The 27,506-nt window shown below is 41.6% G+C and overlaps 4 protein-coding genes and 1 long non-coding RNA gene across 5 annotated transcripts; 4 read left to right on the plus strand and 1 right to left on the minus strand.

The window, feature by feature from the left end:
• Positions 1-27,497, minus strand: LOC117204697. The gene is made up of 6 exons (XR_004487118.1): positions 27,458-27,497; positions 6,666-6,733; positions 1,854-2,469; positions 1,645-1,779; positions 1,508-1,583; positions 1-1,381 (listed from the first exon to the last, which is right to left on the minus strand). It is a non-coding gene; the product is annotated as an uncharacterized LOC117204697 (long non-coding RNA).
• LOC117204690 lies at positions 3,708-5,421 on the plus strand. Its single transcript, XM_033442326.1, has 4 exons — positions 3,708-3,901; positions 4,450-4,586; positions 4,923-5,151; positions 5,244-5,421. Exons 1-4 carry the CDS (start codon positions 3,723-3,725, stop codon positions 5,293-5,295), a joined length of 597 nt encoding a protein of 198 aa, XP_033298217.1. The 5' UTR covers positions 3,708-3,722; the 3' UTR covers positions 5,296-5,421.
• Positions 14,749-18,213, plus strand: LOC117204686 (RNA polymerase II degradation factor 1). The gene is made up of 4 exons (XM_033442320.1): positions 14,749-15,172; positions 15,597-16,063; positions 16,795-17,210; positions 17,450-18,213. The coding sequence occupies exons 1-4, from the start codon at positions 15,088-15,090 to the stop codon at positions 17,481-17,483; spliced, it is 1,002 nt and encodes a 333-aa protein (XP_033298211.1). The 5' UTR covers positions 14,749-15,087; the 3' UTR covers positions 17,484-18,213.
• On the plus strand, positions 21,467-22,928 carry LOC117204694 (keratin-associated protein 19-2-like). The gene is made up of 3 exons (XM_033442330.1): positions 21,467-21,671; positions 22,370-22,658; positions 22,785-22,928. The coding sequence occupies exons 1-3, from the start codon at positions 21,563-21,565 to the stop codon at positions 22,804-22,806; spliced, it is 420 nt and encodes a 139-aa protein (XP_033298221.1). The 5' UTR covers positions 21,467-21,562; the 3' UTR covers positions 22,807-22,928.
• LOC117204688 lies at positions 23,899-25,541 on the plus strand. Its single transcript, XM_033442323.1, has 6 exons — positions 23,899-24,025; positions 24,087-24,123; positions 24,254-24,456; positions 24,622-24,856; positions 24,940-25,075; positions 25,373-25,541. Exons 1-6 carry the CDS (start codon positions 23,984-23,986, stop codon positions 25,464-25,466), a joined length of 747 nt encoding a protein of 248 aa, XP_033298214.1. The 5' UTR covers positions 23,899-23,983; the 3' UTR covers positions 25,467-25,541.
• Positions 27,498-27,506: the final 9 nt, after the last annotated feature.

A 27,506-nucleotide genomic window follows, 5' to 3' on the forward strand; every position in this document is an offset into this window, starting at 1 on the left:
GGATCTCAAGGCACTTTTGTTCCCTCTAGAACCGGCCATAAATTCACGCGTGTCAGGTTAACGAACTTCGTCCATTAGATTTACATGGTTTTACGAGACACTTCCCTCCGTCTACGTAAACGCATGAACATCTGCGGCGAGGAACATCGATTCCCTCTCTCAAGTTACTCTTTCTGGTATTCTGTTGAAGGCTTCGCGGGAAGGATCACACAGGATCCTGGTAATATTTGTCCGAGCATTTCGTCGAGTCTGCTCAAAAGAAACAAAAGTGAAAGAAACGATTCTTTATACGATGTAAAAGAGTTGCTTTCTTTCGAAGAACGTTCACCCTTGGCAAAAAACCAAGGGCCAGGTTCGCGATGCAACGTTTGAAAGGGACGTACGGGCAAAGAGAAGGCCACGAAGATTCCCTCGAGAAGCGGCTAAGAGGAAGAGTTCACGAGTCGAAGGTTAACGAACTCGCGCGAATTAAAAGGAGGAAAGGAAGTCTGACGTAATCGCGACGCGTAGTCTTTTCACCTCTGGCTCTAGTAGCGCGACAGAACAAATGATCTCGAGACGAACTAAACGAGAACGCAAGGGAAACATCTGTCCGTGTTTCGGGGTCCAGTTCGAGAATATGCAACACAATCATTTCGTATCGTGCGTGTCACTTTTGTCGTGACTGCCTTCGAGACGTTTCTCTTTCCTCTCCTTGATTCTCTCTCTCTCTTTCCCTTTCGAGTTCCCGGTTCGACAAAAGCGGTCTTGTGCCTACGCGTTGATTATTCAAATGTGTGTGGGACCTGTGCGAAAAGGAACGTCGTAAAACGCGCGGCGCTGGCTGCATTGTCCCATTGAGCTGCAGCTCCTTTTGGTACGTGTGAAAAAGAATGGACAAAGGGAAAATGAATCTTCTTGGTTCTCAGGCGATCGGCAGACGGCCAGGCAGACGGATTAACTCGTTTTAAAGGGATCCAAGGGACGCCATGCTGGCCGGTCGCTTGGTCCACAAGCTGGAGTTGCGCCTCTCTCTGCCCTGGCGAACCGGTCTGTTTTCGTTCCGAAACGCGCCTACACTCGCGAACTTCGTTTTAAATCCGCTCTCCTGAACGCTCCGTGCGTCCAAGCAGATGCAAAAGGAGAGGGAAGTGGTTTGCGAGTTGCCCCGATGTGTGCATAGATCGTGGCACGATGGTTCTTCTTCGACCTGAGATCCACCGATCTTTTGAAACCACCTGTAGCGAACCGCGCTTCGTAGCTGCGCTTTTTCCTTTCATAGATAGGAGAATTCTCTCTTGCAAGTTGTTTCTCTTCGTCTCGTAAGGATCCATCCTACGTTATGTTACAAAACGGAGAAAGCTGGTACAACGCTGAGGTTCGGTAAATTCGAACGGATCACCTACGAGATGCGAATAAACGATCGTCAAACGAAACGAATCGTGGTAACGAGGATTGATTACACGGCCGACAACTGCGTCATGAATTGTTAAAATCGTATCAATCACGCGAACACGTACTTACTTACATTATCATCGGCGCTCCGACGTAGCCAATAAATCCTGGTATGCAAATCGTCTCGAGTCTCCCTTTCAAGGGTCATTCTGCAAGGGTTAAAGGTCACAAGTGGCTCGGCACTGTACGCGCACGCCTATAGTACATTACCTTAAGAGTGGAGAATGCAGATCCTAGATTGCCCATCGTGAAAGTCCTGTTATTCCGCATAGCAAACGTTAAGCCTGCAAGCCGATTCTCCAAGAATCTCTCTATCTTTCCGCCGCGTCGTTAACATTCCACCACCTATAAACGTTTTCTTTTAACAAACGTAATTCAGAGTAATACGATTTCAATGAATTTTATTCTTAACCTTTCACCAGAAACGTCGCACGATGATTCAAAAACGTCTTCGTATTTTCCCCAGAAACGTATCGAGTCGACCATTGGACGCTCCAGATATCCACCCTCAATGGACAGGATGAGCAGCCTAATCCACGATGGCGTCGATCGGCGATCCACGGCTGCATCCAAGCCATTGTTTACAAACATTCTACGTCACTAGGTATAAGTAAATAGAGCCGACCAGGCTAACGAAAACGGACGAACCACCCTCCGTTCCTGAAGATTTCCTGAGGGCCAGTTCCCTTTGTCCGAGCGCCAGATGTTCCCGCGAATAAAACCAATAAAATATCGCGATGCAGTTTCGTCGGCGGCGAAGCGGCGGAGGGACGAGGACAGCCGGTGCAAGGAAGCGAAGGAGCAGCGGGACGGGGGGCTGAGGATTAAACAGCACAAAGGGAGACGAAAAGAAGAGGAAGAGGGCCTCCGTAAAAAAAAAAGGACGAAAACCGAAAAATCGGGATCCGTAGGGAGGCGTGCAATGACCGGGACTGAATCGTGCACACGCGCGCGCGCGTGATGTTCGACGGACACGCTATCTATCCGCCTCGAACTTTCTCCATCGAAAGCCTGTTTCGTTGAAAATAAAAAGCCCTGGAAAAGAAACGAACGTGACTTTTCGTTTTCCCTTTATCCTTCTTTATCTTTCTTGTTTCTTCGATGTTTCTGATTTTATTCGTTCACAGATGGTTCGAGCGGAAAAAGTTATTGGAACCTTGCGAAATATTATTTCTTGTGTCTCTTTAGTTTTTGGTTTTTGGGTATGATTTGGATACTCTATCTTCGAGTTACTGTTAGGGTCGCATCACGATGTAGATTTGTTTTATTGTTTGTCTCTATAGATAGAGATAACCAACGTAGAGAAATTCGAAGAGAGGGAATTATATATTCCGGTCGGTCTGCTCTATAAAAAGCCACAGGTAATAAAACATTGGTACTCGTTCATTTGGAATTCGCGTAGCAAATCTCGCTGCTTTTATTCTCGGAACCCGTAACCGCTTGCGATTGGCTCGTAATACTCGGTGCAATGCAGCAACCTCCTTTGCTTTGTGATTCCTCGATCTTTCTCTCGAACCTTCCTTCGATCCTTTCATCGAAATACGCGACTTCTTCGAGATATATTTTAAGCTCATAATCACTACAATAAAACTAGTCTATTATTTTTCGACGAAGCAAGAGACCCTGAAACTCTTCAAACACTCTTGTCTAATAATCCCAAGAAATCCCATTTACTTTTATCCAAGAAATACCTCGATACCATTTTTTCTACCAATAGTATACGGTATTACGATCGGTATCACAATAAACACATAAATATTCCTTTACTATCGTTTTTCACAGGGCAAAGAATTCTAAAATGAAATAGCCTTGTAAAGCAAACTCACTGTTTTGTAAAAGGAACGCGATAATGCGAAGAAAGCCAAACGACCGTCGTTCCAAAAATACGATATTTCAACCTGATCCGTTCTAAGGAAACGCACGCGATATCCAAGGTTTCTCAAAAATTCCTAATTTACATCGTCCAGGAAAGGAAAATCGCTGCAAATTATCCCGATTCGGAGGCAAGCGGGCCGAACGACCCGAGAGATTAGAAGCGCGTTTGTTTGCACGGTAGCCGAAAGCAGCGAGGTTCGTGACACCCTGGGCGCATTAAAGGGGCTCGTTAAAGGTCCGTCTCTCTGGTCGTTAAGCATTGTTTAGCCCGCTGCTGGACACGCAGGGGCCCGTTCCCGAGACCAGTCCACCCGGTCGATCGGGTAAGAAGGCCGGATCCTTAGGAGAGCGAGACGAACGCATGAAAAAGGGGGGAAAAAATGAAATAGAAAGTGGTCTGTCCGGTGCATACGATGTACAGTGTGCGAACGATCCGCGAGGCGCCTCCTTCTGGACCCTTACCCCCGGTCTGTTCCTATTCACCACGCACTATAGCAAATTCGCGATGCTCTCTTCAAGCCTTCCGCGGCATTGTGCTCGCATTTCTCGTGCGGTTGTCGGCTCGGAAAGTATCTTCTGGCTTGAGCTGTCGGTAAGTCGACTGAGAAGTTCGCGTGCAATATTTCTGTTCCTTTCCTCGCTGATTCACGTTGCCTCGAACTGAGAAATAGTAGTGGCATAATACACGCAAGTTTCTTCCGTGCGGTTGTTTCATTCTTGGCTGTTTTTTTTTTTTTTTTTGGGTCGGTTTTTTATAGGTTTGATGCTTGGTTGATGTATCGTTGGTGAGATCTGTGATTTTGATTAGTTACGTAGGAGTTTGGTCTGTTGCGAAAGAGAATGTGTGTCGATCGCAGAGAGAATGCCAGGTGACGTTGCCTACGTCACCAGTGACGCGCGATAGATACCTGTAGTTTGTAATTTGACAGACATCGAACAATTTTGTTCTCCGGAAGATTCTCGCGATCGTTGTTTCATAGAGATTTTTCCTTCTGTGATCGAGTGAGGATTTGTAAGCATTGCGAAATATATTGACAAATTAGGGTAGAACTGGCGAAAGATTGATCTTCGATTAGATGCTCCTTTCGATTGAAACTTTTCTGATAACTATTGGTAACATCTTCTCTTTTATTTTTCTAGCGTTAGACAAGATTTCGGACCTTCCAAAAAATTGAAGCAAAACATCCATCTCGGCAAAATGATAAATTTTCTGTCCCTTCTGGTGCTTACTCTGACTTGCGTAATTGTCCACGCCCAACAAACATCTGATCAAAAACGTAAGTAAACCTTTCAATGAAAACGTTTCCAAGAAACGGATAACTAATCGTTAATGTATTTGTACACCGGGATTGCATCGTGTAACCTTAACTGTTTGTCATCGACGATTAAGTTTCTACTCGTTTTCAAGAACGTAAATCGATACTGTGCACTGTCATAGCGTCACGTGCAGTTACTTGATTCGATTCGCGATATTTTATTGCTCAATCGGTTTTATTTTTCTTTCATTTTTCTTATTTTCATTTTTCATTTCATTTTTCTCATTTTTTTTATTTTACTTTTATTTTTCTTTCAACTAATTCCAATTTTTTCTTTTTTTTTTCTTGTACATTTAGCTGTTTTTGGGCAGACGTTTGACGAAATCGTGGTCTCGTCGGATCTGAATGTCAGAAGAAAATCCAAAGAAAGCCGTCAAGGTAAAAGGTTGACCAATATACCTTCAGGAACCACGGGTCCACCAGAAAAATCCACCGTGCTCGCGTCCAGGTTCATTTCGAATGACGGCAGTCAAATTACTTGGGAAAAAACCCAAACGAAACGTGAAATTTCAAATTTGCAGAAGAGGTGAGGAGTTCGCAGCACCGTGATCTTTCTTTCCTCTTTAATAACTGCAGGATAAATTAATTGTTGAAATAAAAAAAACGTGTCTATTTTAGGTATCTGGACATGGGCATCACAGGATTCTTGCTGAACTCTCGGAAACGATGAAATTTCTATTCCGAGGACAACCGCACGATCCTCACATACCCATTCCGACCATACTTTTCGGACAACTTTCGGACCATGGCTCATGTAACAAAAAGAATAATAAAAATTTTCTGTGTCACAGCAATACCTGCGACTCTCGATATTCTTACGTCCCACCTATTCCAGTCGATCTCATTTCTAATTAATCGTTACATTCGCAAAGCGTGTTATTTTAATATCGAGATCAACTTCTCGATTTAAAACGAGATCAAACGTAGCACATAGTCGAAGGAATTTTCTGTGTCACGATTTTTGCCAAGCGTAAATCTAGTACGGAAAGTTTCAAGATCGGTGAATGCGATCAATTACGAGCGCCCTCGATTGGAAAGATCGAGGTGCAAAGCGAAAGTCGCACGGACAGAGCGGTTTCCTTGACGTGCGAGCTGAAAGGTGGCGGTGCGGTGTCGTTTAAACTTTCGAATCGTTGGACGCGTCGCGTCGTTTCGAATGCACCCTACCGCGCGATGCCACGTTCGCAATACGTCCGCTGATACGTTGCGGCGAATTGTCAAGCATTCTGTGTACGTCCCGCGAGCTGGAAAAATCGGCTGGGACTGAAATATGGCAGGCCGTGCTCAAAAGGCAGCCGCCATCGCGATCTTCATGCAATGATGCACCGCGCGGATCTACCGCGCCGCGAGTCACGTGACGCGGCCCGTGGCACGTGACACGCACGTCCAAAATCTTAAGCGACTCTCCGTCGGATATCTTCTTTATTCTTCTTTCTTCCTCTTTTCTCTTTTTTTTTTTTTTGTCTTTCCCCTTACTTTTTCGCGTGAAATCATGGAATATTCGAGCCGATGTTCGCTTTCACGATTCTTTCTTCTAACCCTTAACCCTTTTATCGTGTCGTTGAATTCGCCATGGAGATACTCGATTTTTCTGTTGCGAAAGATACGAGGCAGGCGCCATTTGCTATTGAATTTCTAGGGAAACAAGAAAGAGAATCTACCATTATTCGTATGCTTTGAGCTTCTTTAAACAATGTAGAGAGGATTAAAGTTTCTTACGATGAAGAAAGAAGATTGTCTTTTCGCGTTAGTATCGAAATAATAAAAAGTCTCTGAAATCTTGACCGATGCCAAAAATCAACGGAGGTCCGCTTGGTAATTCGCGAAGAACAACGAGACCGACGGCGTCGTCGAATAAGAAATTTTACTCATGCAAGGGAAGAATCTCGTATTCCACGCGTTATGCACGCCTAGCACTATATATCTTATGGCGAATCCGTGGCTGGACTTGTAGCTACGCTGACGTAACTAAGTGTTCGTCATACTTTTGATTTGACATCGCTGCTGTTATCAATGTCCCAGTGGACATTGATTTAATACCTCATATTCAAATGATCGCCTGGCTGGCGCCTCCAGGAAGCTCGTAAACAAGCACCTCGTCCTAGAAACTGAATACATAACATTATTAACCACGTTGGCATCGTAGATATCGTAAAATCGCTGTACATTCGATCTTTAAGTAGATCATTCTCAGCGTCAAAAAGCGTGCAATTGTAACATGAAGATCGACTTTAACGCTGAAACTACAGATTACTAAAGTACGCGTAGAACCTGCGTCAAAGAAACTAATATGAAAAGGTACAAGCGGAAAATATATCATTCAAATTCCAAAAAATGCGCTATTCTAAGTGAAATAAAATAAAATAAAAATTACAAATGCTAGTTCCGATACCAAACCAGCTCCTAATCTCCAAAATACAGATAATATTACATTCTCCTAGCAAAAGATTTTCAACCAAACTCGATAGTATCGAACCATCGGACGTAAATTTCATCTATCGATTATTGTAGATATTATAGTATATATTTTATAGAAAATGTAGTATCGTATTTTTGATTAGCTTCGTACTGTTGCGTTTGATCGAAAACTTATCGTCAAGAGTGATAGTTTCACAAGCAATTTTAACGTTTCGCGTGCTATCAGAGCACGGAAGTATCGTTTGCGTCCCATGAACCGATTCCCCTGATCGATCCGCGTTGAACAATATCAACGTGTGACGGAGAACGAACAGGTGCAACCGGGACAGATCTCGTTTCGCATCGGGATGCAGAATCCGTAGTCGTCGTTGCGAATACTCGTGGGCGTTTATGTCGGCTGACTATACACCTGCGACTATTTTATGTCTTCCCTGGAAAGACTGGACGGTAAATTCCAACCGGCCTACCCGGCCCGTCGATCCTCTGACTGCTGATCAGAAAGATCAGTGGCGTACAAAGGGAGGGGTAATGTGGGGGAAGTTTGATTATTCATCTTTTCATACCAGCTTGTACGAAAAGTTGCGAAATACGATCATATCGTAAAGTTTCTTCTTGAAACGAACGTTCTTGATTCTCTCAATAGATCGCGATAAGAAAGCTTTGCGGTAAATATTTGTTGATAATGTTATATGTCGTTAACAAGCCTGTCTATTTATTCGAACTCGCCGAAAGACAAACCGTTCGTATAACTTCGCGTGATAGTCGATGAAACAAATTTGGTTTTTGAAAAATAAAACTGGATAGCAAGTTTGCAAATCGATGCTGGTATTTCGTGTATTGATTTATCGTCGATATATTAAAAAATTTCTCACGAGATGCACAATTTCATGATCCAATTAGATGTACTTTTCCTACGACATCTTTATGTGAAATTGATAAAATTGACAAATCGTGAGAAAAGGCAGTTAATCGACTTCACTGTTAAGAGGCACGATTCTTCCTGCTGTTTATCATTCTTCGTTAGCATTCGTTTAAATAAGTGGAATCAGCAGCAGATCGGTTAAACAGGTGGTAACATTTCAAGAGGCGTAGTTCTACTATAATTAGAAGCGAAGATGGGGAATGGACAACCACAAATAGCTCGTCCCTTACGAGAATTAGAACTCGAAGACGATCGTCCTTTGGATGGAAGAGCCAAGCAAGCCTGTTGGCTTACTCGCTCTTCGCTCACCGCTCGTTGTTCATTCAGCGGAGGATCGCATCCGCGCCAGCGAACAGGATCCGCGTCTAGTTCACGATACGCATTGCGCTAGTGATACGATAGCAAAACACCTGTCGCGGCTGTTTTATTCTGGAAATTTGTAAAATGAACGCAATCCACTTGGCGAGATGTAACACGGTCCTTCAACCCGTCGTTCTGAGCTTACCTGTTCGCTCTTCGTGATTCGTGTTCAAATAGGAATTGCTACACGCGCACGCGGATCTATCGAGAGTCATCGTCCTTTCGTGTAAACGGTTCGACAAAGGGAAAACAGGAACACGCGTGGAAAAGTGTAAAGGGGACGGGGTTGAAAAGGAAAAAGGCTCGCAGCGGAAGTTGCGAGCGCGAAGTGTACATGTCAAATCGACGTACAACGAGCAACCGACTGGCAAAATATTTCCGTCGCGTTGCGTTTTTTGCGCGAGTTGGCCATTTTTATGGCAATAGCTGCATCCGTCGAGCGCAGCCGTGAGGTGTAAAATTATTTGCGCGACCGGAATCATTCCGAGAAACGATCTTGAATTAAACATTGCTATCCACGTGCCTCACTGTCTCGTTCGGGGGGATTTCTATTGAATCGTAGATCATCCACCGGATCCAGGCGTGAATTAGAAAATCAAAAAAAGAGCTAGGACGCTTGTACGTGCCTCCCGTGGCAAGCGACCCTCTAATTTCTTCCCGGAAACTGATCGCGCGCTCGAGGCGTGCCGTTTCTGCGAACAGAAATCGGATTTGTCGATGATTCGATACTTTTCTTCTTTTCTTCCCTTTCCTATCCTTGGAACTCGGATCTTTTGGATCACTTCGAGCTTAGGAACTTGTCTCCACCTTTGTCTCGAGTTTCGATATTTGAAAAGAATCATGAAAAATGTTAAAACGTTAGATACTGCTTCTATTCTATTCTCTTTATTTTCTATTCTATTCCTTGCTTTATACATCTTACATTTTTTTTTATACTCTTTATATTTGTTTTTATTCTCGTGCACGAGATAAATAAATAAATAAACGATAAATAAGAATAATAAATTTCCAAAGTAATGGATGTTCGCCGACTGAAACGAGAACAAATTCTAGCATCCTACCTCACTCGTCTCTGTCTCTGGTCTTCGTCTCATGAACGATACCAAACTTGGAACCTTCCGTCGGCTCCTTTTTCCACGCCGCTGTCCATTCCATGCGATCGGTTTGCAGGTTTCGATCGCGTGTTCATCGCGTCGTATGCAACGAGAACAACGATTCACAATTTTTACTGCCGCCGTACGTCTTTGCGCGTCGTTCTTCACCGCGATAATCGAACGGAGCGAAGCGAACCCACCGCAGAAACGATACGATTGTCTCACGTTTCGACAGTTGTCGCACGTGAGCAGACAGACGTGTTCGATTCAGTATGCCACTGCGCAGCACGTGTAACGTCTGTACGTCGGTTCATCTTGATTCCGTGCGTGCTGGCTGTTCACGAAAACAGGAGCCACAAACAGGCTGCGCGTCCTGAGAACCGAGAGAGCCATCGTCTGGCTCGATCATTTTGCGACAAATAAGTGAACGACGGTTGGCATACTCGATTAAGAATCGTTGTTCAGTCGCGAAGCGATTGACGAATTGGATAAATTGGAGAGATACCGACGTCGATGCATACGTTTCTTTCCGTTCTCCTTTCCCCCTTTTTTTCCCTTCTGTTTCCATCTTTTCTTTCTCCTTTCTTTTCTCCGTTTGACGCAGGGTGGAAGTTTTATATTCAGTTTTCATCATCTTCTTGAGAGCTTCATACGAATGCCGTCTGGGTTCCCTTTATGCATTATTCGTCTCCGAGGACGAGTTAGCATGATATTTTGTGAAAAAGGATTAGGTATGTTGGAAGAGTTTCGGGTGGAGATAGGATTCATGGGGTTAGGACATGACGTGTTTTAATGTTCTATTCGTCATCTTCGTTTTAAGACGGACGATTTGTCATAAAATTCTCCGTTGAAATATTACTGAGGATGAACGAATAAATATGGTACAATGGATGGAAGATTCACAGGTAACTTTTCCCTCGCTAAAATAAATTTTAGGATTATAGCCTTTATAGAATTAGAACATGATGTATTTAACTGTACATTTTCAAATAAAAGGTATGTCATGAAACTTTCAAGGGGAGTAACAAATAGATAGGTTCGGGAAACTACGTACGGCGGAGATTACAGGGAAACTCTTCGGATAACCTTGTTAAAATGGTAACCATCGTATATATATCATTTATTAGACAAACGGCGATTCATCAAATATGAATATTTATCTGTTCGCTTACTTTTATGGCGTAAATTGAAACAAAATATTAATTCAGAGAATAAGAAATAGTATTCCTTTTTTTTTTCTTTTGTACGTATATATATATATATATATATATATATATATATATTTAAAAGAAAGAAAAGGAATATACTTAGTATACAAAAAGGGCAAACGACAGAAAGATAAAGAATAAGATATAATACTACCACAAGAGATGCGCAAGAGAATGTCTTAAGAATACTATACATTGACCGAAGACATCGATGGATGGCAAGAGTTTGCGTGATTGACCATTCGATTTATGCAACTATAGTATCCATACAATGTTCTAATAATAAGTCGTCCTTCCTATCGATTTTAATGCCTGCAAACTTCCTGCCATTGCCAATTTTTCTGCTTAGTCATCTTTGATACCAATAACCGAATATTCATATTGCGGGCTTACGTCGGAACCTTCCGCCACGCTCATTACCATTCTGACCCAAATCGAGGCCAATTGTTAATTAGCCGAACGCAAAACGGTATCGTCCGGTTCCGCTCGAGAATCATTCGGAATTATTATAAGATCACTATCGCAAATGACTTTTAAACAGTACCGTACTACATCGTTATCATGAAAATGGAAATGAATCTATTTACATTATAATTATCCGTTAGCATTGAAATTTAGGTTTAATTTATGGCACTCGCATGTTTTTCCCCAAGAGCAATCGTTCTTCGATAAGAGAAACGGACATACGTTCGTGACCCTAGACTCGGTCATCGGCGAGATACGGCGCAGTTAAACAGTTAGCCGTTGCGACCTCTTTAAAAAGTGTGTAGCTAAAATGTGTCGAAAAAGTAAGCGATGACGAGTATACTCGTCAAACACAGAGCACGTGTGGCTGCTATAATAGAGAATGAAGTTGTAACGAAATGACTGTTTTATTTTTTTATTTTATTACCGGCAGAGCTTGTCGTAACACGAGATATTGCCACTTCTTCGCGACGAGTATACTCGTCAAACACAGAGTACGTGTGGCTGCTATAATATAGAATGAAGTTGTAACGAAATGACTGTTTTATTTTTTTATTTTATTACCGACAGAGCTTGTCGTAACACGAGATATTGCCACTTCCTCGCGACGAGTATACTCGTCAAAAACAGCTAACTGGTTAAGGTACACGCGGAAAACGATGGAAAACAATGGGAAACAGCGAAACAAAGAGATTCCTGAAGACGAATGGCTCTAAAGACTGACGCAGTAAACGGACGGATGGACGGACGGACGTTGAATTTCATTATTATGGGACTTGCATCATCGGTTTACATGCGATTTACTCGCGAGCAGGTCCTCGCAACCGGATGACGTACTACGATTCGACGATTGTTTACAAGTTCTGCTCGATACTCTCGCCGATAGGAATCCTCGTTGATACGACGAACATCGATAGTCCTATTTGCCGATTTAAAAGACCAACCTTGAAACGCCAGCCATACTTTACTATGTTGTCCGACTGTCTCATAAAATTGTGGTCGTAAGCGAACTCCCAGAGTTGATCGAATGTTTCTTATTTAACTGGAAGGAAGATCGATAAAATGTTCATACCTTTTGAACGATTTTTCCATGAGAAGGTACAGTTTCGATTTTATAATCGCGTAACTAAAATGGCAAACGGTGTAAATGTCACGCGTGAATATCTTCTGCTTGTTAGATTTAGAGAGAAACTAAATGATAAATAAAGTAACGGATTTAATTTAATCCTGCATTGAAATTTCGATGTGCAATTTCAACCTCGTTTCGACACGACAGATTACCGAAGCTCGATAATTAGTTGGCAGATTACAGGAAAAGATTTTATTGTTGCTAGCCAGAAATGGATCGACAGACACACGTGACCATTCTGCTCAATCACGTTTGTATCTAGGTAACAATAGGTCTGGCGAATGAACGTGCGCCGTGAATTTTAACGCGGAACAGTGTTCTGATTTCTGCGACCAAGTCGAGGAAGACGATTCGTGAAATAGGATCGTTTTACGAGGTCAACGAACTAAGATCCTTATCCTCGAAATAGTCGAACAAGACCATGAGATGACTATGAGAGCTGTCCAACGTGGCCGCTTACCATAGCGAATGTTATTAAACGTTCACTTGGTCCATGATAACTCGACGTTATACCTTTCCATCGAAGGAAAAACCATCGAAGAGTTTATGGATCACAAAACCATCCGAAGCAAGCGAAAAGAAAAAGATTCGTTTCCCTCGAGGAAGAAACTCATGTTGATGCGAGTCCGTGAGAAACGGCCAGGCTCGGCCAACAAAAAAGGGCAAGAAAAAAAAAAAAGAAAAAGAAAGAAAGAAAAAAATGGCGAGTTTAAGAGCAACCGACGAAATGTAAATTTTTGTCAAGCATCGCGAATCCAGCTGCATCCGTGCGGAACGGTCGTTCTTTCTATCAGAAGTGGACGTGCCGCTTTGCGTCGCCTGGTCACGCTCGAAAATACGATATGCGTGACTTGGAAAACGGTGCGTTTGGAGGTTGATTCATGAAATGGTAAAACACGGTGAAGTATCGACCGCCTAATAGCGGTACACCGACGGGACGATCGATCGATCGACCAATTCGCTGCCAAAACGGAAATTAGCCTCGTTGACGGTGCTCTGCTACGACGATTCATAGGCGCGTCGATCGTTCAGGCTGCGTAGAATCCAACGGAAAGATCATCCAGTAAAGAAACAATAGCTTGGACCGGCAAACCGGGGCGAGTATCGTGTCTCGCAGGAGAGGAAAAACAGGAACGAAGAGGCGCGGGATGAATAATGTACCCCGAACGGAGGAGAAATACTGTTAAAAGGGGTCTCGAACGAGGCTGGAGGGCTTCTGCAGAAGACTAGCGGAGTCGATCGTAATTCCGTTGCTCTTCGCGGCGGTTCGATGCCGAACGGAGAACGGCTAAAAAGAGAAAGAGAGAAGGGAGCCACGGTGGAGGAAGGGACAGTGACACGTGAAGGCGGATCTGTCTGAATTCGCTTGAAATTCAGAGCACGAGCGTCGCGGCCACCGCCATTGGACTCTTACGGACTTTTGATCATCCCCGAGAATTATCGTCGCCTCTGACCAAGTCATACCCCTACCCGCCACTATTCCACCGAGTATGACTGACATAATATTAATATTAAAAGGTTACGTCAAAACAGACGTCATTAACCGTACCGGGTGACGCCGGATCCGTTGCAATCAGCTTCCGTAACCTTCGATCGACCAAAATAGCCGGACGATCGCTCGAAAATAATCTGTCCTCGTGCGTGGTTAACGCGTGACTGAGATGTATCCGAGATACGACGTATATTAATTTGATGCACGAAAAAGTAATGGGTGAACGTGGTCTGCTCGTTTATCTTCTCTGCTACAGGCGCGGCGCAATAATATCGATCTCGAATCTTCGTCGAACGTCCGAAAGGATTAACGAGTCCAGGATGAAATGTCTCGAGGGCGTCGTTCGTGGAAGAAGGGGGTCGCGGAATAAAAAAAAAAGAAAAAAAACGGCGAAGACGATCGAGGGAAGGGAATGGAAATTCTGGAAACGCGAATTCCCGTGAAGGTACGGCCACGGCTAAAGAATCAGCGGAAAGCATCGCCCTGGCTCGTTCCTTGGATCGCGCGTATTTATAGAACGATTGAAAATGTATGAACCTCGCGTTATTCCGTCGTTAGATCCTTTTATCGGGTTCTGATCTGCTTGAGTCACGAGAACCGAGTCCTGGAAAAAGTAGTCATCGTGAAAGAAACACCGCCAAGTCTCTTATATCGTCCATCGATCAGTGATCTCATTGATAATCTCATGCTACTTTCTTCAAAGAGGGATCTTCGTAAATTTACGTCCTATCTTTCAACCTTTGCATTCAAATTCAAAATCATATCGCATCCTTTCGGAGTTCCGTGCTCCTTCTATCGATATTTCCATCGATCGTGAGAGATGCATCCTCTGTCGTTTCACTTTGCAGCCAAAGAGTCGCAAAGCTTACCAACGTATCTCTTATCGACAGCAGTAACAGTTGTGTAACTTGATCAGACGAATTCAAGCAGAGATCTGCAGAGATCACAATTAATGCGTTCGATTCAAGTTCGAAACCGATCTCGGATGACGATCACGTATCGTTGAACGATGCGCACGTTTGCGTTACGACGATCCTGTTGGGTACGAGGCAACCACCTGACGATCGATGGTGGGGGCTGCAGAGGGTCCCGTATCCCCGTTCTCGTGCATGGATCCGACCGATCCATCCCATGGCCCGCGTCGTCGTTTGCCCATCCCATCCCCCGCGTGATCATAGCTCTTGGTATAAAAGCAATTGCGGATTCGAGAATAGCCAGCATCGTGCAAAAAGTTCGCGAACCAGCTAGACCCCCGTCCACCAGACAGGTGCACAGTGCTTGCCAGCTTGTGGTGTTCCAACGAAATCCTGATCATCGTTGCTGGAGATCTCGCGTCTGTTCTAAGTTCGTGCCGATACGATTTGGTTCCCGAGGATGGCGCAGTGGATCAGCTTCGTCCTCCTCGTCGTGGCGACGACGATCGCGGTAACGGAGTCCAGGGCTATTCCTGCTGAACCTGGTAAGTAAACCGACCATAGTCTTTTCTTCAAGAGCTACATTGGTCTTTCATCGTGTCACAAACCATCTTCTGCAAAAGTTCTCCGAACGATACTTTGAGACTGTGAATTGAAACAGTCCTCCTATATTTCCTACCAGAAGGATACGCGTCGTCCATCAATTACGAAATACAGAATTCGCTGTTTAATTACAGTAGCAAAAAGTTTCCTCCGTTTCTTTTTCCAAAGCTAAATCTCCCCATTCTCACTATCTGATTTCGAACGTCCTCTACAGTGCTTCTGGGACTCACGATGACTATGAATCTTCGGACGAAACATTAAATTCGCCCTTTCGTTACGATAGGAAGAAGCTTCTTCCACTGCGTTCCTCAAAGCAAAATTCTCTCCATTTCCACCGCCCAAGCTTCATCCGTTCTTTTCCTAAAGTTTCAGTGATGTTAGATCCTTACGGGAACCCCATAGTTTTCCTGCGAGAGAAGAGGACAGCCGCGCATCCATATCCCCATAGAGCGATGATGTTCACCGGATACTACAGACCCGTGCGACGTTCGAGTCACGGTGGCCAGGCGACTGGTGTGTTCGCCCAAGGAAACGCTGTGAGCGGCGAGGCATTTTTCACTGGCATGCAGCCGCCGCATTTGAAGAACGGCCCGGAACCGATCGAGGAATCGGAAGTGTCGAGCGCTGAGGCTCAAGCAGCGCCTGAGGCTGCTGATTCTTATAGCGACGACGAACAAACTCAAGTACAACAGGAAGAAGTGTATCAGCCTGAGGAGCATCGTCCACAGGAAGGAAATGTTCCGCAGGATGAGGTAAATCATCCTCAAGGGGACCAGCACCAGCAGGAGGACGAACAGCAACATCATAAACAGCATGCTGTTCTGCCTGCCCAGGTACTATGATTGTTTCATAGATTCGGAATTTGCTATAATTGGAACAATTAAATCAACTTCGCACGGATATCGCGATACTCGTTTCGTGTATCCTGGCAAGGATATTTTTCTTACGTAGGAAGACGACAGACGAAACATTAATACAAATGGCGACATTCGCATGGTACGCAGCTGGCAATACACGTATCGCGATACGTGTATGTATTACGATACGCGTATCTCTGTGTGAAACCGGCCTTAAAGTTAATATGCGGATGGTGAGAAGTTAGGGTATTTCACTTCAGTAACTACTTGCGTTAAATATTAAACATGGAATCGTTAAATATACACGGATAGTAAATTCTTAATAAAATCGTTTTTTTCTCTCTTGATAAGTTCGCCATCTTATTAAATTCTTTTAAACAAGATATCCTGTTTCGATAAAACAAAATCTTTCGTTTAATCGCGGAAATACTCCCGTCAACGAATGCGTTTCCGTGTGGTTCTATTTTCTACGCGTAGAAAAAGAAGGGATAAACCGATTTCCACTGTTATATACTTATTAATTATCAGAAAAATCATCAAATTATTCAGAAAAATATCTTCGATGATCTGAAAGTAACAGTACCCCCTGATAAAAGAATGAAAAAGAATTTTTATATTTCTTGACAGAGAGGATATCGAACAGAGCTGTCTAAGGAAGAGTAAGAAATGAGAAAATTCTGAATTTCCATAAATATTACTTGCTGCAGGAGCAACCGGAATCGATTCCCGCGTTCACCACCGAGGCGGCCCCGGTAACTCCAGCCGCAGAGCCGGTCTACAAGAGCACAGAAGTGGTCCCGAACCGTCCGAAGGCTCAGCATGGAAAAAAGAACAAGAAGACCCCTGTCGTCGTTGTGGACGATGACGAGGAAGAAGACGAGGATGACGACGATGAACTGTCCGTTCCTTTCGTTCCCTTCAAGGGCAATCGTCGCCGACAAAACTACCCGAACCTGAACAACTTCTTCCCCATGGTGTTCAGCTTCCCTGGTGGGTCTTCTCGAGCTGGATCCTCCGAAGGATCTCCCCCTGGCGCCGTGACCGCCATTGCTAACAGTTACTCTACTGGAAAAGGTGGTGTCGCGAGTTCGGTAGCAACTGCTTACGGTGGATCCCCTAATGGGTAAGCTTTTTAATGATATTTTATTAATAAAAAAAACGTAAGACGTCAATAATTTAAAAAATTTAATATTTCTAAGACAAAAAGGATAATCCCAATTATCGTTTCATAATTGCTTGATCTTATTAATTGTGCATTGTGTAAAATGTTATTATTCGTTATTGTTCAAATATTATTACATCCGATATCGTGATATATCGGGTTTCACTTCACGATGCGTTTCACCGAACCGATTTCTGCAGGAAAAAGCGGCGTCCTCCGCCATCCGAGGAGTAAATCCCCGACTAATCGATCGGGAGCTATAGATCGATGATCGAGCCGTTCGCTTCTCGATACCGTTAAGATCAATATTCCATTGGACATTAATATGCAGACAGGACAGAGTTTCGACTGTGCTCCACTTTTCTATTCTCCAGCATGGCCCTGAAGAAGCGATCGAGGATCGTGTTTCTTCGAGTGGGCACTCTCTTCAGATTTAACCGCCGAACGAATCGAATTATTCCTGCCAATGTCACTGTTACTCCTAATGCGAGAATTTCATCGAATGGTAGCTCGACGAACAAGCTATGCCAGCCCTTCACCGATAATCTACAAAATTATATCTTTTCCTTCTAAAATTAGTATCGTACTTTAGATTGTATCTTTAAATTAGAAACGAATAGTATGTAAGAAAATAACGTAGAACGTAGCGTCGATCTCGTAGTGATCGAACGGACTAGTGCAATATTACGTCGTATCATTCGGAGAGACAAGGGTTTGCATGATCGTTCGACTACCTTGAAGCCGTAATCGAAGAGAACATCGATTGAAGGTAATCACACTTGTAGTATAGTTCGTAAAGTGTATAAGAAATTATTAGTTAACGATAGCTTGCGAATTTAGAGTGAAGAAATTCATTATTCCAGTACCATACATTGTTACTCATTGAACTGCTTCGACCTGAGAAAATTGTCTTTCGTAAACGATGCATGAGATGCCATCGAAATAAAGCTATTTTCAAAACGAACACGAGTCTGGAATTTTCAATAAAACCACAAGTCGTTCCCAACTTTCGGAAAGGGGGTGATTCTGCGCGAAAAAAGAAGTCGAAAATATAGAATAAAAATTTTTTTTTAATTTTTCCATCGAGACAACGATCCGTTATAACGAGACGCGATAAAGTGCACGCGTACCGAGCGAAGATTCAAAGTCGATTTTCTCGAAAACAAAGCCTCAAACGAAAAATTTTTATTCTATATTTTCGACTTCTTTTTTCGCGTAGAATCACCCCCTTTTCGCTTGTACCACCAGTTACCAACCACTCTGTATATTTCATACGATCGAATAATAGTCGCGGCAAGCTCATTAAACATTGACCTGTCCATCGATAGAAACACGATGACAACCATTACGTGTACGTGAATCACGAATACACCCTTTAATCGCTTCTAGGAACTTACTTTAATGACTCTCTAGCTCGTCGTTATATAGATTTACTTTTCCCAGCAGACATTAATCCGTATCTGTATTGCAAGTTTACGAGCAATTTTCAATTTTCAAGCATGCAATTAACGACTTGCGCAAGTCGCTTTCAAGAAATCATTGAATATCGAAGAAGTTCCGTATCGTAATGCAAACTTGAACCAAATGGAATATAACTCGATCCATTTACAATCTTTCTACGAACTCAACGAGCTAAGAGCATTAGAGAGCGGAGCGAGCTAAGCCAAATAGACTTTGGAAGCAAAACACTCAAATATTTAAATAATGGGCGAACTATTCGGTTTTACTATTGGCGTAATTCCGTTAGATCTTACGTGGCTGAAAAAGGAAAGGCAGGAATGACGATACAGCAATACAAAAGCGAGGAAACACGACACGATGATCGCGGTCGAATTGGTTCGCTAAATAGACGAGTTAGATGGTCACACGGAAATCGTCATGCTCTGCTCGAAACCTTGAGATTATACACGTGTACTATGTGTGTATACGTGTAATAGGCAATTAGTCACTACACAAAAACATTCGTCTGATTCATCGAACGGTGGAGCTGGTCCTGATCGTGAAACCTTTTAGCCTCGCGATTTCAAAATTCCCTGTCGTTCTTCGTTAAAACGTGAACGACGTGAGAAACCATTCTGCCGCCTACATCGATGAATAAACTTGAAATTTAAGGTTTGTCCGTGACTGTCCATATATAATTGCGAAGAAATCCTTCCGCGTTACGATGATTCTGTTCGATTCCTCGGTTGTATATGTAAAATAATGTCGTTATATTCTTCTTCAATTGCTTTTTTCTAAACATTCCAGACGAACGAACCGAAAACTGGGAATATAAAAATCACCGATTAAACGATTGTTTAAATTAAAAAGTTCCATTTGCTCTTTGTGGTTGACATTTAAGCATGCTACGAATACTATGATGTACATGTTTTCTAAGAAGATGAGTAACTGAACGTAAACAACGGTGAATACTAATAGCCCTTTTTCATCACAATATCGTGCAACAAAAAATTATACGATGAAACTTTGTCGATTCATTCTCATTGCAAGCATGTTCCAAATTTCTTGCAAATTGAAGAGCAACGAGCATCACAAGTGCCGACCTTCCAAAGCAATTTAGCGTATGAAGGTCCACTGACCAAACGGATTTGTGTAATTTCCACGAATATTCACATTGTAATTGACATGTGATTGTCATCTTGTATTTCATCTTTCATCTATCTTTTATTTTTCGTCTGGCGTTTCAATCGCACTCATAGGTCAATGTTCTGTAAAATTTATATCGCGCGTATGTTGAATCTTTGAATATTCTTTCGATATAATGGTTTTAGGAAAACTTGAACGAGTCGATGGTCATTTTTAGGGGCAATGGAAAATTATTTTGTTCGATAAGATAGAAGAACGACAACGGCGACGAATGTCCCTCACGGGGAATCCCAGGTAGTTGCAGGCCTTAATTAACACACAACCCGCGTGAAATTTTTCTACGCGTAATGAAATTACGATCATTAAGATAATTTCCAAAGGAAATTTTCCAACACGTACGAAAAATATTATTAAACTCGAAGTTTCGAACGACGTGGCATCTAAAGCGAAAAGAAGATTCCATCCAGAAAATTATGCATAATACACGCGTTGACGTTTCAAATCAAGAATTCGATCGCAAATAAAATGTCGACTTGTACGTTTAACATAACAGGCTGCGGATAACGAATTGAACACAGTAAATTTAAATAAAACAGGATACGAACGATATTCCACGTTCTCTCCGACACATATCGAAAATGAAAGTATTAGGTTGTCCGAAAAGTGTCTTTCTTTCGCAAACCTGTTTTTTACAACAGCGCATACAAACGTGAAACCAAGTCTGTGAAATGTCGCGGTGCTTATCTCAACAGAACAAAATGGATCGAACGTAATTCGACAAAATAATATAAAAACATTGTACGTCTATTATTTCCTCATAAGACGAAAAAAACTTTTCGGACAACCTAATAGATAGCGAGAATACAGCGAAACAAGCCGTTTAAATAAAGATCGTTTAAATATTAAACAATCTTTAATATTTAATATACTTAATATATATTTATATTATAATAAATATATATATTATATATAATATAAATATATATTAATATTTAATATATATCTATATTTAATATAAACAAGATTCGTTTAAATAAAGATCCAGTCCAAATCTATTATTTTTTCTCTGCTACGAATGAACATAGGAAATGGAAAACGAACGATACATATTGGATTTGGCCAACCAGAATCGAGCCGAAATCCTCTATTTTCTTCTCGATACGGATAGAGAAATAACATTCTCCTGAAATTGAGTCTAAATCCTTCGCTTCCTTTTAGACACGGAACAAGAAACACCAAATGACAGCAAGGACCACGCGCGTGTCCTAGCGGAAACGATCGAAGGATCGGACAAGCGTCGAAAGAGGAGCAAACAAAAACAGAAGAAAAAGCATCTGACCGTAAAAAACGATTCCGCTATGTCTACTATATAGTAGAGTTCGAATTGCTAGCAAAAAGTAGGGATGCAAATATCGTCTGATCAGCGTTTGTGGTCGTTTGTCTGGTTAAGTTCCGATAGTCATCTTCTTGGTAACGAGTTATATCGTGCCCAAAGCGTTCACACAATGGAGGCCTGTCCGTGCTAATGAGATTCGCTCGTTCCTCGCGAAGAGTACCTGTTTGGTACCTCTACGTAAACTCGGGACATCCCAAGACGTTCAGAACGCTCGCGGTTACTATATAAAGACCGCCCTGTGGATTTTCTCATCGTCACTTCGCTCTCGAATCTCGAAGAAGCTGCTAGACGAGTATCAAGTCGTTAATTCGTGCTGAACAAATCCGGAAACATGAAGACTACACTGATCGTTTTGGTCGTCGTGTTGGCTACCACTTTCGCTTATCCTGCATACCCTGGCTACTCTGACTATCCTGGCTACCCTGACGTTGGAGAGCAAGGTGTAGTACTTGAGAATCTACGTTAACTTAACAGAGAAGCTCAGTTCGTAATTCGTTCGAAATCTCACAGTTTGTTCAAAATTGTAAAGTTAATGATTGGAAAGTTTGCGATTAGAGGAGTAGCGTTTACGGGAGCTAAAATTGGGATCAAAGTCAAAGCAGATCGATCGTTAGGAATGTCCGAATGAGAAATCAAAGCTGAAGATGAAACGAGATCGAAGAATACTTTCGATAGTTTCAGATCTCTCTTATAAGGGACACGTTGTCCGAGTCAAGCTGCACAATGATTACATTTTCTTCGCGGTTGTTTAATAGTCGTACGATAGCTTCTGTTTTGCATCTCGTCAGACGTTTAGTCTTGAACGTAAAATGATTAACATGCTTCGCGTCACATCGGCGGGATTGAAATATACTTGCCGCTGTGACTCATCGTTTAGTGAATGCCTAACAGATCTTCGAACGGAAAAAATTATTACTTTTCGATCTTAGTTCTTTCGAAGGTTGCCGCGATCTCCAGCTTCCTGAAAGTTTCACCAATTTATCGCCTGTCGATCTCTTCTCTTCTCTTCTGTTTCTTTTTTTTTTTTTATTATTATTATTATTTTCTGATACGATCCTCCGATTTAACAATCCTTGAACAACAAGCTATACACTGTCGAAACTTAAGCTACATTTCTTTATTCTTGTGAAATTTCTAGTTCCAGATGTTCCAAACGTCCCATTATCGAGGAATGTTAGAGAGGCAAATCCAGATCCCAGCCACTTCGGTTACGGTGGACTCGGTGGATTCGGTGGACTCGGTGGATTCGGTGGATTCGGTGGGCACGGTAGATTCGGTGGATACGGTGGATATGGTGGATACGGTGGACACGGTGGATACGGTGGATACGGAGGCTATCCCTATGGAGGCGGTAGTTCTTCGTCTGCTCACGCCGGTTCCATCAGCTCCCCATTCGGAAGCGCATCTTTCGCGAGCGCGAAGGCCGGGTAAATATTCATTATTCGTCAATTACTGATTTCCAATAAAAATTCATTTATTCGAGATTAGATCGAATTATTTTTCAAACATTAAATTTATATGAGAATTTTATACATTGTCTTTTCTCATTGCAGAGGCTACGGATATGGGCGATAAGGAATTCGTTCGCTCAAAAATAAATACTGGATAACGACCTAGCCTATGATGCTCAATTTTGTACGATATCTGAACGTTTGACTTAGTATTTTGTAAAATAAACTTTTGTACATTAGACTGGATTAGGTTGTTCTTTTTTTTTTTAAGATATAAACCCATATTCAATTTACACCTACTTTATGTGTACTACTTATGTCACCTACTTATGTCAGAGATTTTTCTGACGTGTTTCAAAATAATATCATCTTTCATCGTCGAAGCTGGTGGATATAAAGTGTCTCGTAAAGATTGTAAAATGGCGATACAATCAGACGAGAAAGAGTAAGGAGAAAATGTAGAATAAAATATTTTCCTGTGACGCTTCGTTTCCGAGAAAATCGAGTTTGCAAATTTGACAAATATATTTAAACTCGGATGATTCCAGGCTGAGCAAGAGTAAATAAACAAGCTGAACTACGTGTGAAAATAAGTCAAAAGCGTAGAATAACATTTTTTCCACAGGATGCTTTGTTTTCTAGGAAAACGTCGTATTGAAACCAGTTTTTAATCAAACATATTCAAACTTTACTTGCTTAAGAACGAGACCTCAAATTTCATTTTCCACTTTTTACTTATCTCCGCAGGTATAATAGCCTTTTGTCGATTGTTTACTTACCAATCTAGTGGCTACTTAATCAAGTTTAAATATACTTGATAAATCTTTAAACTCGATTTTCTCAGAAACGAAGAGTCATATGAAGATATTTTTTTCCATATTTTCGACTTGTTCTTCCACGTTGAATCATCCTGTGTCCGATCATACCATCGCTTAAGGACCAGCCTGTAAAATAAAATTATCTAAATTTATCTAAGGGATATCCTTTTGGAAAGATGATATCAGAGTTAAGATTATTTTACTATATCTGAATTGAAACTGACTGAACGTCAGAGAATGTTCTAACGGTGCGAACATTTAACATTCGTAACAACTCAGAATGATTCGTCGTGAAATAGCTGCGTCTGATTTTATCGCGATGTTAGGAAGGGATGTTTGGAAAACATGGCATAGCAGAGTGCGTTTAGCCACGCATTTCGCCACTATAAAATCGATCGCTCAACCGGCCAGCAGCAATCATCGACGTAGCTCGATTGATGATCGACTTTTCTCCAAGGATCCGAATAGAAAGTTACAAAAAGAATGAAGCTCCTAACAGTTTTGTTAGTGTTATTCTTCTTGAAAGTGAGTAGAAGTCGTATCTTTCTCGTTAGTATCGATTCAACGTTGATAAATCTGTTTCTAGGTACAGTACGGATCCTTCGCTAAATTAGGATCGACAGGTAAGAGAAAATTATCTTCATGACAAAACGAAGATTAAAGTTGTCATTTATCCACGTCTTCGAGAATCTGTAGGTGCTAATATCGTTCGTTTTTCTCCCCATTTTTTTCTTTTCTTGTTTCATTGCAAAGAAAATCAAACGCAAGAAGGTGAACAGCGAAGCGTCCGAGTTCAGCGGGTCTCTGACCGCGAGTTCCCCGGAAATGACTTGCGTCGGACAGAAAGCTCGATAGAAGAAATCGTGAATCTACGTGCGGCTCTATTAGGAAGCGGCGATTATTTCGAGAAACTTCGCAGAGACTTTCCTAATTTAGACAATCTAATACAACAGGAAGCGAGTATCAGTCATAAACCACACAATCGTATTTTAACGTACAAAGTGCTTCTAATTTTTTCCGAAGAAATTACAGGGGCACGATCTGCCAGTGAAGATAAGAAAAAGATGTATTAATAATAATGATACATTGATAATAATGCAGCGATTAATTTAATATTTCAGGCTCGATTAATGGAGGAATTCATAATGGTCGTGAGAGACTTGGTCGAGGAGGGCATCATCACATTGAAAAATCTTGACCTGGCGATCAACGAAATGATGAATACCAGCGCGATACCAACGTCCATAAAACCGATGTCGAAGACCGATAATGGTTTGGCGAATATTCTAAATTCGCTGGAACAGCTAGACTTTTACCAGCGTGACGGTCAGGGAAACGAGAATCGGGAGAACTCGAGTAATTTTTAGAAAGAAAGTCTACGATAGTCGTAAGAAATAATCCTACGTTACAATTTCCTAATTTCTATACTTTTCTTCGAGGAATTCCAAACCGCATCGAATCGGTGAACAAGTTGGAATTAAAAAAGGCGAAGACCGCCGGACAATTGGACAACGTAATGGTGAAATTGCATAAACACTTGGCTTTCGTTCAAAGTGTGTTTGACAGAATTTGCAGGTAAAGAAAGAAGAATCTAGTGGTAACTTTTTCAAACTGGTATTTCACAGCACATCAAAAATTATTAGCGACGTTATAGGAGAACGATTTGCGAATGATTGTATTAGACTAATTTATCGAGTAATTCGGTGTTTTTGATAAATGATATTGCGTATCTTGCCTTTGAAATTATCTTTCAAGTGACATTTTAATTTGTATTTTCCGCCAAGTGTATTGTATTTCGGACAATTTAAAATCAAAAAACTTATTGTTACTGGTAATTGTTCGTGGAATTTTAAACATAAAACGGTTTTTCAGGAAACATCACTCTACGCTGTTGACTCAGTCGAGCTCGAGCGATCCTGAAAAGTTCGCGTCGATGAATCAGCCCAAGAAAGTGTCGATACTTTAGAGTTTAGGCGATTACAAAGCAAAGTTTATGAAACTAGTACGAGTGGCGAATTAATATCTTCCTTTGTACAATTTCTTCTCGATAAATAATTGTACATTTTCTGAATAAAAATTTTTTCCATAAAAATATCATGAAGTATTCAGCTTCTTATCGACAAACGTGTTTTAATATCGTTGACGAATGACTGAAACGTTACGTGAGACCGCTTTCGTCCAGAAAGTTTGATCGATTTCTGTAACTGGTAGCAACAAGAAAGAAACCATCGCGAGCCGAACATTTTCTTCTCATCGTAGGGTAAGTTTATTGCTATTGCAATTGTTACAAAGTTGCAAAAACGATGCTGCCTGAATGAAATTACACACGAGAGAACGCTTAGCTTTATCTTCAATCCTGAATCCTGAAAGCTTCGAGCGAAAGATGTAGCGCAAATAAATATGTCGCGACTACGTTTCAAACGCAAAGTAAGTCCTTGAGTCGTATTGATGCTTTTCAGTAAAAGAACAAGTAATTGCATTGTACTGATACATTGTTATTTCAAAGCGAAAGGAGATTTTGAAGATATCTAGGAAGGATGAGCAGCTTAAAACAATATTTAAAGAGTTACAAGTTATTCCTTTCATATTTCTTCCTTCTTCTTTCTGTTTTACCAATGCAATGGCTGAAACTACTTGCATGACTCATGAATCGCGTGTATGCAAACTTGCAGAAGCTAAACCGAGAATTGGAAGTCGATGGTGTTTCTAGCCGTGACGCGATTTAATCTGCTGTGAAATTGCACCACTGGTATCTGAATTCAAATTAGTTAATTCGATTCATTCCGATGTAACCATTGAATTACACTGCTAGCTAGATAAACCGCGAACAATGAGCTTTCCTTAAGTGATAAATCGTTGGAAACTAAAGCAACGAATTCACCAACACCTACAGCAGCGAAACTATAGTTGTACAATAGAGAGAAAGAGAGAGAAAGAGAGAGAGAGAGAGAGTTGCATTCGTTCAGGCGCAGAGTATCGATATTTAAAACGATGTAAATTTCAAGTTTAGATCTAATTTCAGTTAGCTAGCGAAAGTTAATTGCAGCAATATCCGGAATGTTATTACGTATTCTTTGTGAAATTGGTTCTCGCTTGTAGTGCCAGGCACGACATAACAAAGCACGCTAGAAATACCTCGGAATAGAAATCATATTTTTATTTGCCCAACGATCTCGTAAGTGCTACGATACCTTCATATTTTTTAACGAGGTTTTGATACGAGCCAATCTGATCTTGCACGAAATACTTGAAAAGTACTTTGATTATGCAAATTAATGTATACGTCTATAATACATACGTGTATAACTTGGTTTCTACTTCTGGAAAGTCTTTTACTTTCCGTAAAGCGAAACGTTATCAAATCATTTTTGCAAATTTTCATGCAAATGGAATCACGAATACGTGTCAAATCATGAAAACGACAAGAGAATCGCAAAGGAAATATCAATTTTCCAAATTGTTCGACATACACGTTTGACGAGCAGATTTTGTCCTTAAACTCGTTCAATTCCAAAGACGTGTGTCACAATCGAATTGCGTGAAGACACGACAACTACGTTTTATCGAAGGACTCGAAGGAAGAAACAGGGGGAAGATTCGGTTTCTAATGGAAAACGATGAATCATTGCGTGTTATTGATCAATCGATCCGTAACCATAGCTTCAATTGTCTTGGCGCGATCAATTTGCATTCGAGTTATATCTGCTATAATTAGAACCAAGGAAATACGTTTCCTAACGACGTTTCCTAAACGATTAATTAATCAACTATCAAGTTTATCGAAATTCAGACGCTGAAATGTGAAACTACCTCGGAACCTAATCCGAAGGAACAAGATTTTCTCTACTGGAAAATCCGATCGGTGGATTGAAACAAGGCAAAGTCACCAGCAAAAATTTCACATTTCAACTCGTAAACGCTACTGAACGATATTAATTCGATTGATAAATGACTTACCAGTGGAAATCTTCTGAAAAAGTTCCACCAAGGATGAATCTCTCGATGA

The sequence above is a fragment of the Bombus bifarius genome, unplaced genomic scaffold (assembly GCF_011952205.1).
Source record: "Bombus bifarius isolate JDL3187 unplaced genomic scaffold, Bbif_JDL3187 scf7180000007979, whole genome shotgun sequence".
In the NCBI taxonomy this organism is placed as follows: domain Eukaryota; kingdom Metazoa; phylum Arthropoda; class Insecta; order Hymenoptera; family Apidae; genus Bombus; species Bombus bifarius.